The sequence below is a fragment of the Scardinius erythrophthalmus genome, assembly GCF_964197995.2.
Source record: "Scardinius erythrophthalmus genome assembly, chromosome: 4".
NCBI classification, from domain to species: Eukaryota; Metazoa; Chordata; class Actinopteri; order Cypriniformes; family Leuciscidae; genus Scardinius; species Scardinius erythrophthalmus.
This window is the reverse complement of record NC_138224.1, coordinates 7,865,995-7,879,386: the sequence shown is the minus strand read 5'-3', so window position 1 is coordinate 7,879,386 and position 13,392 is coordinate 7,865,995. Positions and strand designations below refer to the sequence as shown.

At 37.9% G+C, this 13,392-nt stretch overlaps 1 protein-coding gene across 1 annotated transcript in view; it reads right to left on the bottom strand.

Moving 5' to 3' along the window:
- ccdc136b (coiled-coil domain containing 136b) overlaps positions 1 to 9,250 on the bottom strand; it is a 32,065-nt gene extending 22,815 nt beyond the window's left edge. The window contains exons 1-2 of the mRNA XM_081363313.1: positions 9,116 to 9,250; positions 8,643 to 8,861 (exon numbers count right to left, since the gene is read on the bottom strand). Of these exons, the coding sequence (XP_081219439.1) occupies positions 8,643 to 8,697 (55 nt within the window). The 5' untranslated portion in view covers positions 8,698 to 8,861; positions 9,116 to 9,250. The remainder of the gene's footprint in view (positions 1 to 8,642; positions 8,862 to 9,115) is intronic.
- Positions 9,251 to 13,392: the final 4,142 nt, after the last annotated feature.

Below are 13,392 nucleotides of genomic sequence, written 5' to 3'. Positions count from 1 at the left end.
TGTAACAATTGAATAACAACAACAACCAAGTAAGTCCAAATATACCCACATATAAAGTAAACTCACATAAAGCTATATATACTATAGCAAATCTCAACTGCTTGATTGTTTATGTCACAAAAAATGATACTGTTGCCCGGCTCTAATTTGCTAAGTGCAACTATAAGGCATGAAGATATTAAAATATTATGAACATAAAAGTTGCTTTGAAACAATATGTATTGTGAAAAACGCTATATGAATAAAATTGACTTGAGTTAGCTCTGCGTGAAGAAAATGGCAAACTTTAGAATAGTGTCTATTGAACTCCATCTTAAAAAGTAACAAGGCACAACATATGGCAATTTGGCATCAGTGACATCAAACCTGGCATGACGTTTCAATTTGAATTATGCAAATGCAAATAAAATTTAAGATCAAGGGTAGATAGGAAGAATGTCATGTGGCATTTTTTGAGCTCCACATCCCCATACACTTTCACTGTATTATAACCAGGACATTCTGTGAAACATCTTCTTTTGTGTTCCATGGAGAACATTACGACATATGGGATTGGAAGGGCATGAGGTTTCATAAATAAATGACAAAGTGCCCTATTTCTGTGAACTACTCTGTGAAACAGCACTGACTGGATTAATCAGCATAATCTTTCACATAGCCTTGTAGTGACAGGAAAATTATGAGTCATTTCAGAGACGGAGAAAGTTTTGATGAAATATAAAAGGCTTTTATATTACAATAATGTGCATTGATGAATTATGCACAATAAGTCCAATAAGGGCATTTATTAAGCAAGTAAACAGGGTTGATTTTGATTTCATATTGCCTACATAGAGAGAACAGAGAGAAGGGTGCTGAGTGACATTTTCTATATAGCGATCAGTCCAAAAACAAGCATTAAACAACGCTTGCATAGCCCTACCATACGCATACATAAATACACACACTAACACGATGTAAATCAGCATCCGCTCGTGAGCACAGACTTGTGTTTCAGGAATATCAATGAGGCCTCACAGGTGGGGGATGATTACGTATTCTCCAATTATGTATATGTCTGCTCTCTTCTTCTCTATTATAACACTGTTAATTAGTTCTCATTAAGTGATGACAACCTAGACATTACCAAAGCAGCAGAAAGCATCTCATCAGACTTTCATGCACACATAATGAGTGAGTAAAATCAAGAAAGCAGGGATTCTGGGATTATATCGGTCGACAATTTTTTAAAAATCTACTTGGAAAACTTTATGCCGGACTATTAATAGACAGTTTACACTTACCCATCCTTAAAACCACCCATACCACCAAACCTGTCCCTTACCTCACCCGTATCCCACCTCAATAGCAACAATACAACATAAACACCAAAAGTACATTGTACTTATTTTTTTATGTAAGTACATGGTAGTTAAGGACACCTAATATAAAGTGTGACCCAAAACGCTTCAGAACAACCAGCTTTATCGAACGATTCTGTAATTTTTCTTAGTTATTTGGTTCCCTAATAGGAGCAAGATTCTCCCTAGTCTCACAAGAAAAACACATAAAATATTTAGAACAGACCAAATATATCCTTTATCTCTGTTGGTCCTGTTAGCACAATATCTGAGCTTTTTGCCCGCTGTGAGGTAGAGCCGTCCAGTCTGAAACCTTGACAGACACACATCATTGACCGTTACACACACATGCGGAGCACGGTAAGACAAGCCTACAAACGGCTCACTTTGACAGTGTCCTTCCCAATAGGATTAATTTCTCTACAAACACACAGAAAAAACATCAAAACCAAACGCATTTTCCAGAACAAGAGAATAAACCAGAGTGTCATAACACCATTAAGCTGAAATAAATGATTCAAATGGAAAAATGCATAAATTTGGCTTAGGAAAGGTGAGAGTTGGGTTTAAGTGAGATATCACTGGGTCCCAGAAGCATTAGAGTGCTTTAAATGTGTGTGTGTGTGTGTGTGTGTGTGTGTGTGTGTGTGCGCGTGTCACATTTCTGGCGCAGTGAGGAGTGGCATGAATTATTCACGCCGCCTCTACCCTGGCTTGGTAGGAAGAAAGGTAGAATGAGAGGAAAAAAAGAGAGGAAAAAAAGGGAGGAGGGGCGGAAGTGGGAAGCAGGAAAATTGGAGAAGGCAAGGAGAAAGTGGCACCGAAAAACGAGATTGTTGGTTTCTCACTCTGACAGACGCAAAAGGAGGAGCTGTATGACATTTACCGGAGTTCACACGCTCTCGCCTTGTTGCCATGGTTACATCCCCCTTGCCCAAGCCCCAACAGCTCCTACCAGAATCTTTTTGCACTTAAATTGAAGTTTCCTGGCTTTAATATGAATATGTTAGCCTTACTGAATCTATATGGTAGTGTGCTCCAAAACAATAGCAAAATTCGCATTTAGAAGATACAAGCATTCAAAACTTACAGTGTATCACCTCAATGATTTTGATAACATCACTCTGCACTTCAGCTTCTCATCAGATTTTCTGTCCAATCAAATGCTCTCTAAAATCTGAAGCGCCCCGCCCCCTACATTATAAATAGACGCTGAAGCTGCGGCTGAAATTGGTCATTTGATCACACATTTACAATTTTCTACATGGTGAATGGCACACAGTGCACTATATAGGGGACAGGGAACGGAGAGGGAAGTGTAATTATGCTTTCCATTGGGGCGAATGAAGTCTGGTTTCACGTTAGTGTCACGCGAACCATCGCAGCTCCGGTCCAAAAACACGATAGCACAGAGCGGATCATATGTGCAAGTCGGCGCATCCCATAAAACATATTGGACCCATTTGAATTCTGCACAGAATGCTGTATTTAAAAACGATACGGAGAAGATTGCGAGGAGAAACGGTTAGAGATTAGGAGGAAACTGCAGCTTTACCGAGCTCAACGGCTCTGGGCGAAATAAACAAAACGCTATTGGCTATTTAAAAAAGGGGGAGGGGCTGTTCGATATGTCCCACCCTGTCTTCCTGTTTCAGTAGAAATTACATCAACACATTAAATAATGCTGCGCATTGCGAGGCACATCAGTGGGCCTTTAACATGCATAATAAAAGCTACATACACAATCTCGTCATCTGAGGAGTTACATAATGCAAGGAAAAAAACACCAAACACCAAAACAATCATTCAATGAACATTTAAACACTATACATTAGAACAAGAAATACAAATTATAATAGGCTACTTTTAATTGATAATAGTATTTGCGATGCATTAACCAGGGTTGCCAGGTTTGCATAACATAACCCGCCCAATCATGGCCAAAACTAGCCAAAAATCTTCTGGGTTCATATTATGTTTCCCTGTCCATGCTAGGGTGGAGAAAGTTTTATTGAAAACTATGAAGAACGGCCTTTTTTTCCCTTTAGAATAATGTGCTCTTCTGGATTAGAGAAATAAATGGGTTAATTCTGAATTTAATGTTATGAGAACAAGCACACAAAACTCACAAACACTATGAGAAAGAGAAAAAGGAGGAAAGAAAAGTGAGTTCAATCTCTAAAACTCCAAAAGAAGAAACTCCCAAAGCTGTTTCTCTCAGTGGACTCCTTCATGAGAAAGTTTATTTCTGTGTGTGTGGGCCCTCACACAAGCGGCGCATATACACCATCTCTCTCTCTGCATGTAACTTTTCTTGCTAAGCGTGATCTCACTCGAACTGCCCTTGAGATTCCCGCCGTCAGCTCTTCTGGAATGTTCTAAAGAGCCAATCCTAACATCTGCGATGGGGTCAGTGAGCAACAGAGGGAGGAAACCCGCAGGAAGGAGGAGAGGAAGATTTAGAGGAAGGAAAGCTGCAGTATGCCTTGTTTTTGTCATTCGGTCAACATATGTAAACCTCTGCAACATGTAAACAAGAATGAAGGAACATTCTTGGTTCAGAATAAATCAGTTTTATCTGTGGCATGGGTTAGAGCTGCACGATTCTGGATGAATTTTTTGTTTCAAATAGAGATCCTGATTCTTAACAGACAACTAAACAAAATAACATGTAGTTTACTAAAGGTTCTGACAAAATGTTAGGTCTAATTGCTGCAGTCTTTTAAATCTGTTAAACTAAAAATCGGTTTGAATGAATGATTCAATGGGCGCTATCTTATACCCGGCGCAATGCAGTGCCAAGCGCGACACAAGTGTTTTTTGCTAGTTTCAGTCCGACGCAGTTATCATTTTCACGTACTGCGCCACGTTGTTTAAAGCAGCACTCAGTAGTGAGGGAGCGCAATAATGACAGCATTTTAGCAGATTTCTTTTGGCCGTAAAGCAATTGTTTACATCGCGAGACCTGATATCACGCGAGACTTTCTGACGCGGTGGCCGGCGGCTCAAAGTTGCAAGTGCGTATTTTGAGCTCACGGGCACCAGGGGGTGCGAAACGACCACCATTCAACCCGAAATAAGTAATATAACCATTCCAATGACTCCGAAGCTGTTCAGTTAAGGTAAAAAAAGTTACTTAGTTCACCTTTAATAAGCAAATGCATTTGCACCCATTTGTGCGTCCATGGGCGTTCTGGTCTGAGAATCTGGTGTTCTGGCGCATTGTTGGCGCGTTGCTATTTTGAGGCAACAGAAATAGACTGCGCCATTGACCAACTGAAACCTGGTCTAAAGTCAACGGCACAATATTTTTTTTGTTATTTAATCAGCGCCTTAGTAATGTGCGCCTATAGGCGGATCCACAATGCACGTACACTCTGTTTATTAAACACACAGGGACGCACAGCAAATATTTAAAATATTAGGATTATAATGTAAAAGATGATTTTGGTGTACATAAAGATATGGTGGAATCCGGCTTGTCCCGTAGATGGTCTGCTTGCACACTTTTACCTCGTGCACGAGCAGATCCGTTTGCGCTCTGGGGACGGCTTCGGTCTTTCCACTATCAAATTCCGTCATGTGAATAGCGAATCCGCCATGGCGTGAGAGCAACTGGCATTTAAAGGGAATGGGAGATGAGACTCTGATTGGTTTAACACATGTAAATCCCAAAACACAATCCCATTACTCATTAAGAGAATAGGGACAACCATTTTAGACCATGTGCCGGGAGCATTGACCATTTTTCCCGTCATTAAACTAGCAAAGGTGGATTTGGACACATCCTAAGTGAACGTGCGCCGTGCGCTTTACACCATGCGCTTAGATCGTTAAAATAGGGTCCAATGACTCACTCATAAATACTTCACTTGTTTCATAACTGGATGTATCAGCGTTTCTGAACGAATCTCTTCAATTACTGGTTTAATGACAAATACATTATTTTACAGTCATCACCTAGTGGTGTAACGATGTAATTGATACAATAATTCTTTGAAGCGCCAAGTTACTTTCAAAAGGTGATTTGCTCTTTTTTTATCACTTCCGTAGATATCAGTGTTTATATCTGAACTATAAACTTTTATTCCAGTACTTCCGTTATACTGAATATTTTTAACACAAAAATAAGTATACTGTGTGGTTGAAAAGACTGTTTGTGAAGCTGTTTCATACTTAAACATGACAACTGCTTTCTGGGTCAGTGGCAGCGCCAACGCAGATTTGAATGTTCCAGTGTGATTTTGTTAAAGGTTTAATTGACACTTTAGGAATGAGAACGTGTTGGTGTTTGAATCGAGATCGCGATTTTTTAACGATTAATCGTGCAGCTGTAGCATGCGGTCGATTACCACAGAAAATAACTTCAATACATCTTTCAGTTTGTACAAACAAACAACAAAAAATGTGTATAGTATAAGTGCACTTGAAGAAATGTCAACAAGACATTTCTAAGACAAATTTTGCAGCCTGTATGCTTGTAAAAACGTTTTTCAGCTGCATGGAAAGTTGTCCAAAATCATATTTTGAATGGCTATTCCATGTGGATCGTTGTAAAAAAAAAAAGCATTTCTGGTGTCTTTCTGTATATAATTCAAAAGTAATTTTTGTATATAATTCAAAAGTAACAGGTTTAATGACTTTAATAAGAATAAAATTTATATAGTCTCATGTTAAGACATACATGCCCGGTTTCACAGATAAGGCTTAAGTCTAGTCCCAGGCTAAAATGCATGTTTGAGCTGTCTTAAATGAAAGCAACTTGCACTGGTATATCTTAAAATATGTCAGTGCCATTGTTTTGTCTCAAGTTGCAAATCAGTAATGTTTTTTAAGGCACATATATAAAAGATACTTAAATGTCCTGATTTAACTAAGGCCTAGTCCTGGCTTAATCTAAGCCCTGTCTGTGAAACCAGGCCATAATGTTTAAGTCTTCTGGCTATACTTTCACAACTGTGTATTTTAACGTTTCTCTCGATGTGATGCCCCATAGACTTTCATTCTAAGTGCATTTTAGGTGTAATTTTGTTTAGATTTCACAAACTGAAGGACTAGTCAAAAAACGGACTTCTCTTTCAATGCGAAAAGACAAAAAAAAAACAGGCTGCAGGGAAATTCTAACCGTTCAATCTCTTCAAGAACAATTCGCATGGACAAAGACTTAAACAAGCATGAAATGAGAAAGGGCCTCTATAAGTAAATGAGCTGCGGTAGCAAAAACTTTTGGGTTTTGACTGGACCTAAACTTTGTAGACGCTATGGCACCCAGAATGTGGGAGGTGAGAGAAAGAACGTGTGTTTTCATCATCCGGGGGTGGACAGGGAATGCAAGTGGCACTCGAATAATGTGGAGCATGTGGGCGTCTGGTGGATGGAGGAGAGGTAGGCAGCACCATCACTGCTGGCTAAATCAGCAGGGCATTTAGAAGGAATTGTCATGGAAGTACTGCAAATAAGAGGCATGTGTGTGGTGTGACATGAAAGTGCTGTGCTAGAATGATCCTCTCTTGTTCCCCGAACACCATACAAGCTTCTAAAACTCCTTCAATCTATCTCAAGTCCACCTACAGAAACATATATCCCAATTTACTGCGGTAATACCAAGTGAGATCAAGTAAAACAATACTTCTGCATCTTGTCGCAGGGGGCGAGGTTCTTTGGGAACGGACTAACGGAGATGAAGACGTTGGGCATGAAGCTTTGAAGTTCACATTCGGCGCTGCTTTTGATCAGAGGCACAATTTAAAACAATCCCTCTAGTCTGCAGACAACAGCTATTTAAGACATAAAAGCCCTTCCGAGGAGAAAACTACAGCATTAGTGTGCACAAAAAATGGATGCGCACAAACACTCGAAATATAATAGTTTCATAACAACACCCTAGTGAGCACGCAACATATCAGAAAGCAAGTATTTGGTTTCCCATAACCCCTTGCTGCACGTCTTCAAAGACTTTTTATTTACGGTAACAAAGCTACTCCATTTTCCTGTAAATATACAGTATGTAAAAACAAAACAGGCTTAATTTATTAGCCGACACACACAAGCAGACCACAGTACACCAAACTTTCTTGGTTGACAAGGTCAGTCATGAAGCATGAGAACCACTGATGTCAAAATTTGCAATTTTGGAAAGCTAAATAGTATATATTTCTTGAATGTTAAAATACTTTCTCTATCTCTTAATATGCAGAGACAACTATAAGTTTAATTTCCCCAAAAAGTACAAATTGTGGTTTGAAACCATTACTCAATACATAAATATATAGATAGATATAGATATATAGATATTCTGTATAAACATACATACATACAAAAGTCTCTCTTTTTTAATCTTAATCCATTTTTATCCCAGTTAAAAAAACTGCCTCTTAAGAAAATTTAATATAAGTCTTGTTTTTAGAGAATATATCTTGAATTAAGTTGATTTTTTTATCCCATTGGCAAATAACAATTATTATTTAATATTAATTATGAAATATTTAGTTGTTGCTGTATTAAACATAAATACTAGCTAAATTTTGTTAGAATTTAAAAAAAGGGAATCAAATTGCCAATGATGTAAGAAAAATATTTAACTGAAGAACACTCTCTGAAAATAAATTGCAATATTTTACTGAACTTTATCTTGTTTTCAGAATGTCCAGATATTTTGTAAAAACTTTACTTAAAGCCTTTATAAATAATGCATATTATGCCTTGAAATGCACTTTTTAATGCACTGTATGTATCATAAATAACAGTTATAATACAATATACTACTTATCTATTCATTCTTACACCTTTAGAAAGTATAATGCATTAAACACATGACAAACAGCCAGTTTCAGATGTAACAAGCAATCTCCGAATATTATATATTAATGTAAAAATGTATATTTTAAATATATTTTAACTTTGGTTACAATTATTTATGAGAAGATATAATGCATTATAACATAAATTATAAATACCTTTATAAAGCATTATACATAAAGGCTTTAAGTACTGGGAAACCAAGACAAATATACTGATAAACAAGTCATTTTTGCATTGTAGCGAGTGCATTAGAAGACTAATAAACAGAAAGCAACCATTGTATCATAATAACCATTTCTTTTGACTTTTGTTGTGTATCTACCTTTGACTGAGAAACTGACATACTAGATTACCTCTCTGTTTCTCTTAACTTTTAACTTTCTGCCTCATGACAGACCAGATAAACAATGCAGATGGAGGTAGGAGGAGAGAAAACAATAATTATGTCATGCGTTGTTGCACAAATGAACACCTGTAGACACATCACACACAAACACACACCTGCAGGATCCAAGACCTCCTCAATGACGGGCGGCAGACGCAATCCGCAGTCCATGGTTGTCGTGGCGACAGGCCTCGGGAAGTGGGGGGGTGGGGGTTGGAGGGGGGTGAAATGTCCAAACACACGCAGTGATAATGGTCAGAAAACAGGAGGGACACACACAGCCCTGCGAGGAATGTCAGGCTCCACACACACTGTGCTGCGACGGTCGATACATCCTGAAACACACAAATACACACAGATCAGTTCAATATCCCTCTAAACAACTGCAGACATCACCGTCTAACCTGCTTATAGATGGTTTATTGCTCTTCCTGAATAACTGTGTTGTTCTCTCTCTCTTCCTCTCTCTCTCTCTGTTTCTTATTGTCTCCTTGCAAAACAAAGCTTGAAACACTGCACAGCATCAAGGATATTTCAGCAACATGATCATTCTGACTCTCCAACACACAGAAAGCATTGGTCTGCTTACCTTTAATGAGATCTGTGTGCAGCTCAGGACACTGACAGCTTACGTCTCCGTTACTCGCTGTGTATTATCTGTCGTTTACTGCGTGCCCTCCTCTCGTCTCTTCTCCCTCCTTCCTTCCCCCTCTCTCTCTCTCTCTCTCTCTCTCGCTCACTCGCTCCATCTAGCTCTCTTGCTCCCCCTTTATCTTTTGCCTCACTTTTCTCTTTTCTCATCTCATCTGTTAACTCTTCGATTGCTTTGTGTGGTCCATTTTATCACAGATTTAAATCATCTGGCTTTTGGGAGCATTTTGATGATTTAGCACTTATATTTGAGGCCACAATGACAAAGTAACAAAGTTTATTGTTCATCTTCAGAACACAAATGAAGATCTTTTTGATGAAATCTGAGAGCTTTCTGTCCCTGCATTGACAGCTACGCAATCTGTTCATCATAAAATGATCGTGTCTCTTCAGAAAATTTGGACTAAACCACTCAATTCATTATGGGTTAGTTTTACGATCTCTTTATGAAGTTTTTGACGGATCAAAGTAGTTGTGTAGCTGTCAAAGGAGAGACAGAAATCACTCAGATTTCATCAAAAATATCTTCATTTGTATTCTGAAGATGAACAAAAGTCTTTCAGGTTTGGAACGACATGAGGGTGAACAATTAATTACTGAATTTTCCTTTTTGGGTAAACTATTCCTTTAAGATATTTAATATTATTTGATTATTATTATTATTATTATTATTAACAATTTTAAGTATTAAATATTGTAAAAGTTTATTATTTTAAGTCTTCCTTATTTGAAAAATATTTTCATATTTTTATTAATTGTATTTATTATTGCAAAGTTGGTTTCAAACTCTGTCAAACTCAAATGTCAAACTCAAATCAATTAATAGTATCTAACATAAGTTTGTAAATATATGTGTATATATATATATATATATATATATATATATATATATATATATATATATAGTTATATGCTCAGTTACTGGGATTTTCACGCACAACCATTTCTAGGGTTTACAAAGAATGGTGTGAAAAGGGAAAAACATCCAGTATGCGGCAGTCCTGTGGGCGAAAATGCCTTGTTGATGCTAGAGGTCAGAGGAGAATGGGCCGACTGATTCAAGCTGATAGAAGAGCAACTTTGACTGAAATAACCACTCGTTACAACCGAGGTATGCAGCAAAGCATTTGTGAAGACACAACACGCACAACCTTGAGGCGGATGGGCTACAACAGCAGAAGACCCCACCGGGTACCACTCATCTCCACTACAAATAGGAAAAAGAGGCTACAATTTGCACAAGCTCACCAAAATTGGACAGTTGAAGACTGGAAAAATGTTGCCTGGTCTGATTAGTCTCGATTTCTGTTTAGACATTCAGATGGTAGAGTCAGAATTTGGCGTAAACAGAATGAGAACATGGATCCATCATGCCTTGTTACCACTGTGCAGGCTGGTGGCGGTGGTGTAATGGTGTGGGGGATGTTTTCTTGGCACACTTTAGGCCCCTTAGTGCCAATTTGGGCAGTGTTTAAATGCCACGGCCTACCTGAGCATTGTTTCTGACCATGTCCATCCCTTTATGACCACCATGTACCCATCCTCTGATGGCTACTTCCAGCAGGATAATGCACCATGTCACAAAGCTCAAATCATTTCAAATTGGTTTCTTGAACATGACAATGAGTTCACTGTACTAAAATGGACCCCACAGTCACCAGATCTCAACCCAATAGAGCATCTTTGGGATGTGGTGGAACGGGAGCTTCGTGCCCTGGATGTGCATCCCACAAATCTCCATCAACTGCAAGATGCTATCCTATCAATATGGGCCAACATTTCTAAAGAATGCTTTCAGCACCTTGTTGAATCAATGCCACGTAGAATTAAGGCAGTTCTGAAGGCGAAAGGGGGTCAAACACAGTATTAGAATGGTGTTCCTAATAATCCTTTAGGTGAGTGTATATATATATCAATATGCATGTATCATATGTATATATATATATATATATATATATATATATATATATATATATATATATATATATATATATACACACACACACACACACACACACATATTTACAAACTTTTGTTAGGTGTGATTAATTGTGATTAATCGATTTCTTTAATCGAAGTTAAATAATTCAGATAAATAATTAATAATATTTGTATTATTAATTGTATTTATTATCGACTTTTCCATAATCCTCAATAGATTTTGAAGACGTTTTCATAAATGTGAGTCAATATCACGGCAGTCAACTGCATCATAGCTATTTCAGGCAGGGTATATTTACATTCTGACTGTGATTTGTGCAGATCTGGTCTTCATTCTCCCAGCAAGGCGAATTCAAACAACATGAAGGCCTTGTACTGAAACTCCCAGCCCAGATCAGGGTCTTGATGTTCAAGCAAGATGTGACGACAGCGTTGCAAAGCCCTGAAAAATAAAACATTCTGAAATAGAATGTATGTAGACATGTATATTTCATTAACATGCATAAACAATTATTATTATTTTTTTATGAGAATAGACATTTTGAAACAGTTTAAAAGTTCATTCTCTAACTTTCTGTCTCAGGCTATGGACAACCAGCACACTACTTTCTGAAAGAACAGTATACACTGCATACTGTTGTTGACTATAAACACAAACATACTAGATCAAACAAGACTAGAAATGATAATTGGGGGTAATTTGTTTAGCAAAACTCTTCTTTGCTACTCACATATTGTTTAAATTAGCATATACACGTAATATATCGATGTACAGTGACCTGTATTATTGTTGAGATGCAACATACAGTATGTATTGCGCGTATCCACTACCCTAAGGGAAGGAAACTTACTTCCCTCATTAAGAAACGACAGCTGCCTGAGAGACATATTCTGCCATTCGCAGAAGCTTATAATCTTTGTTAGCAAAACCATTCAGATTGTAGGACATTCGTGTCAGGCAGCGCGCGACGAGCTGCCACTCTGTCACAGCCACTTGATAGCGTTGCTTGGCAACCGAGCTGGCACCGTCACCGAAAGGAAACTGAATCACCGCTGAAACAGGGCCAGGAATGTTGCCCTTAAATGACACCGCAATACAAAACAAAAAGACACCATCAGAAACTGATAGGGTTTCTGTGTAGTGTAAGTTGAAAGTTTAATCACATACTTACACAGCTACACCTGCTCAAGGTTAACGTGGTTATTTTGGGGTCTGTTGTTAACACGCTCCGTTTCGGTCATTTCTCTGTTTCACATAAACACACACACCAAAAAAGCTCAAAGGGAATTCAACATTTTAAGCTCAGGGCCAACAAACGGACATGGACTCTTATTAAAGCTGCAGAAATCTACGATCTGCCACAGCAAAGGATCGATGCGTCATTCTACAATTTAGGGTTGCTAAATGTCCATTGTTGATAAATGATTTTTTTTTTTTTACGTGTTAAACTCTAATTTTCTGAGAGCTACGACCTTTTACCTCCACGTGGCCGCTTTACCACCTGTATTAGTCAACATTATGTTAAAATTATTTCTAAAATCTTAATACTTAAGAAAAAGACTCATTTTCAATAAGATTATATATCTTATTTTCTTTTGTTGGCAAAAAAATGTCAACTATGTTGGGCCACTGACCAAACAAACCCATGCAACTAAAAACTGGTTAATCAAAACAGCCTATGTCCAACACCAAAATGTTTTTTTTTTTTTTTTTTTGTGACTGGTCAAACTACATTATTGTAAGTTTTCCCTTTTTTCAATATTTTATCAATAACAGATTGTCAGGGGGTATATTAGCCTAACTGGCAATCAACAATATTGGATAAATTGTTATGGTTGGCAAATGTTGGAATTTTGCATACATTTTTTAATAAAAAATAAACATCTTTCAAAAATCTTTCTTTAGTAAATGTACCCCCAATTATACAATGAGCTGAGGTAACTGCAAAATAACCCACACAAGTTTCCTTCCTGTTTCAGTGGCTCAAACATGCTTGAGATAGCAATCGCAGTCCATGCTTTCCATCCAGGTGCCCCATATTGCAGGGAAGCAAATTAAACTGCCAGTTCCCAGATGGATTAGGTTGCTCTGGGCACTGGCAATCTGATGGAAACACACTGTGACCTTGAGTCACAACACTTGGGATGCTGAGGTCGGAATTACAGTTTCTAAACAACAGAAAGACGAGAGCATTCCAGGACATCCATAATATCTGTAGGAAAAGGGATATGGGATCATGGGATGATAGAGATAATGCTATTTTGAAAATCTTT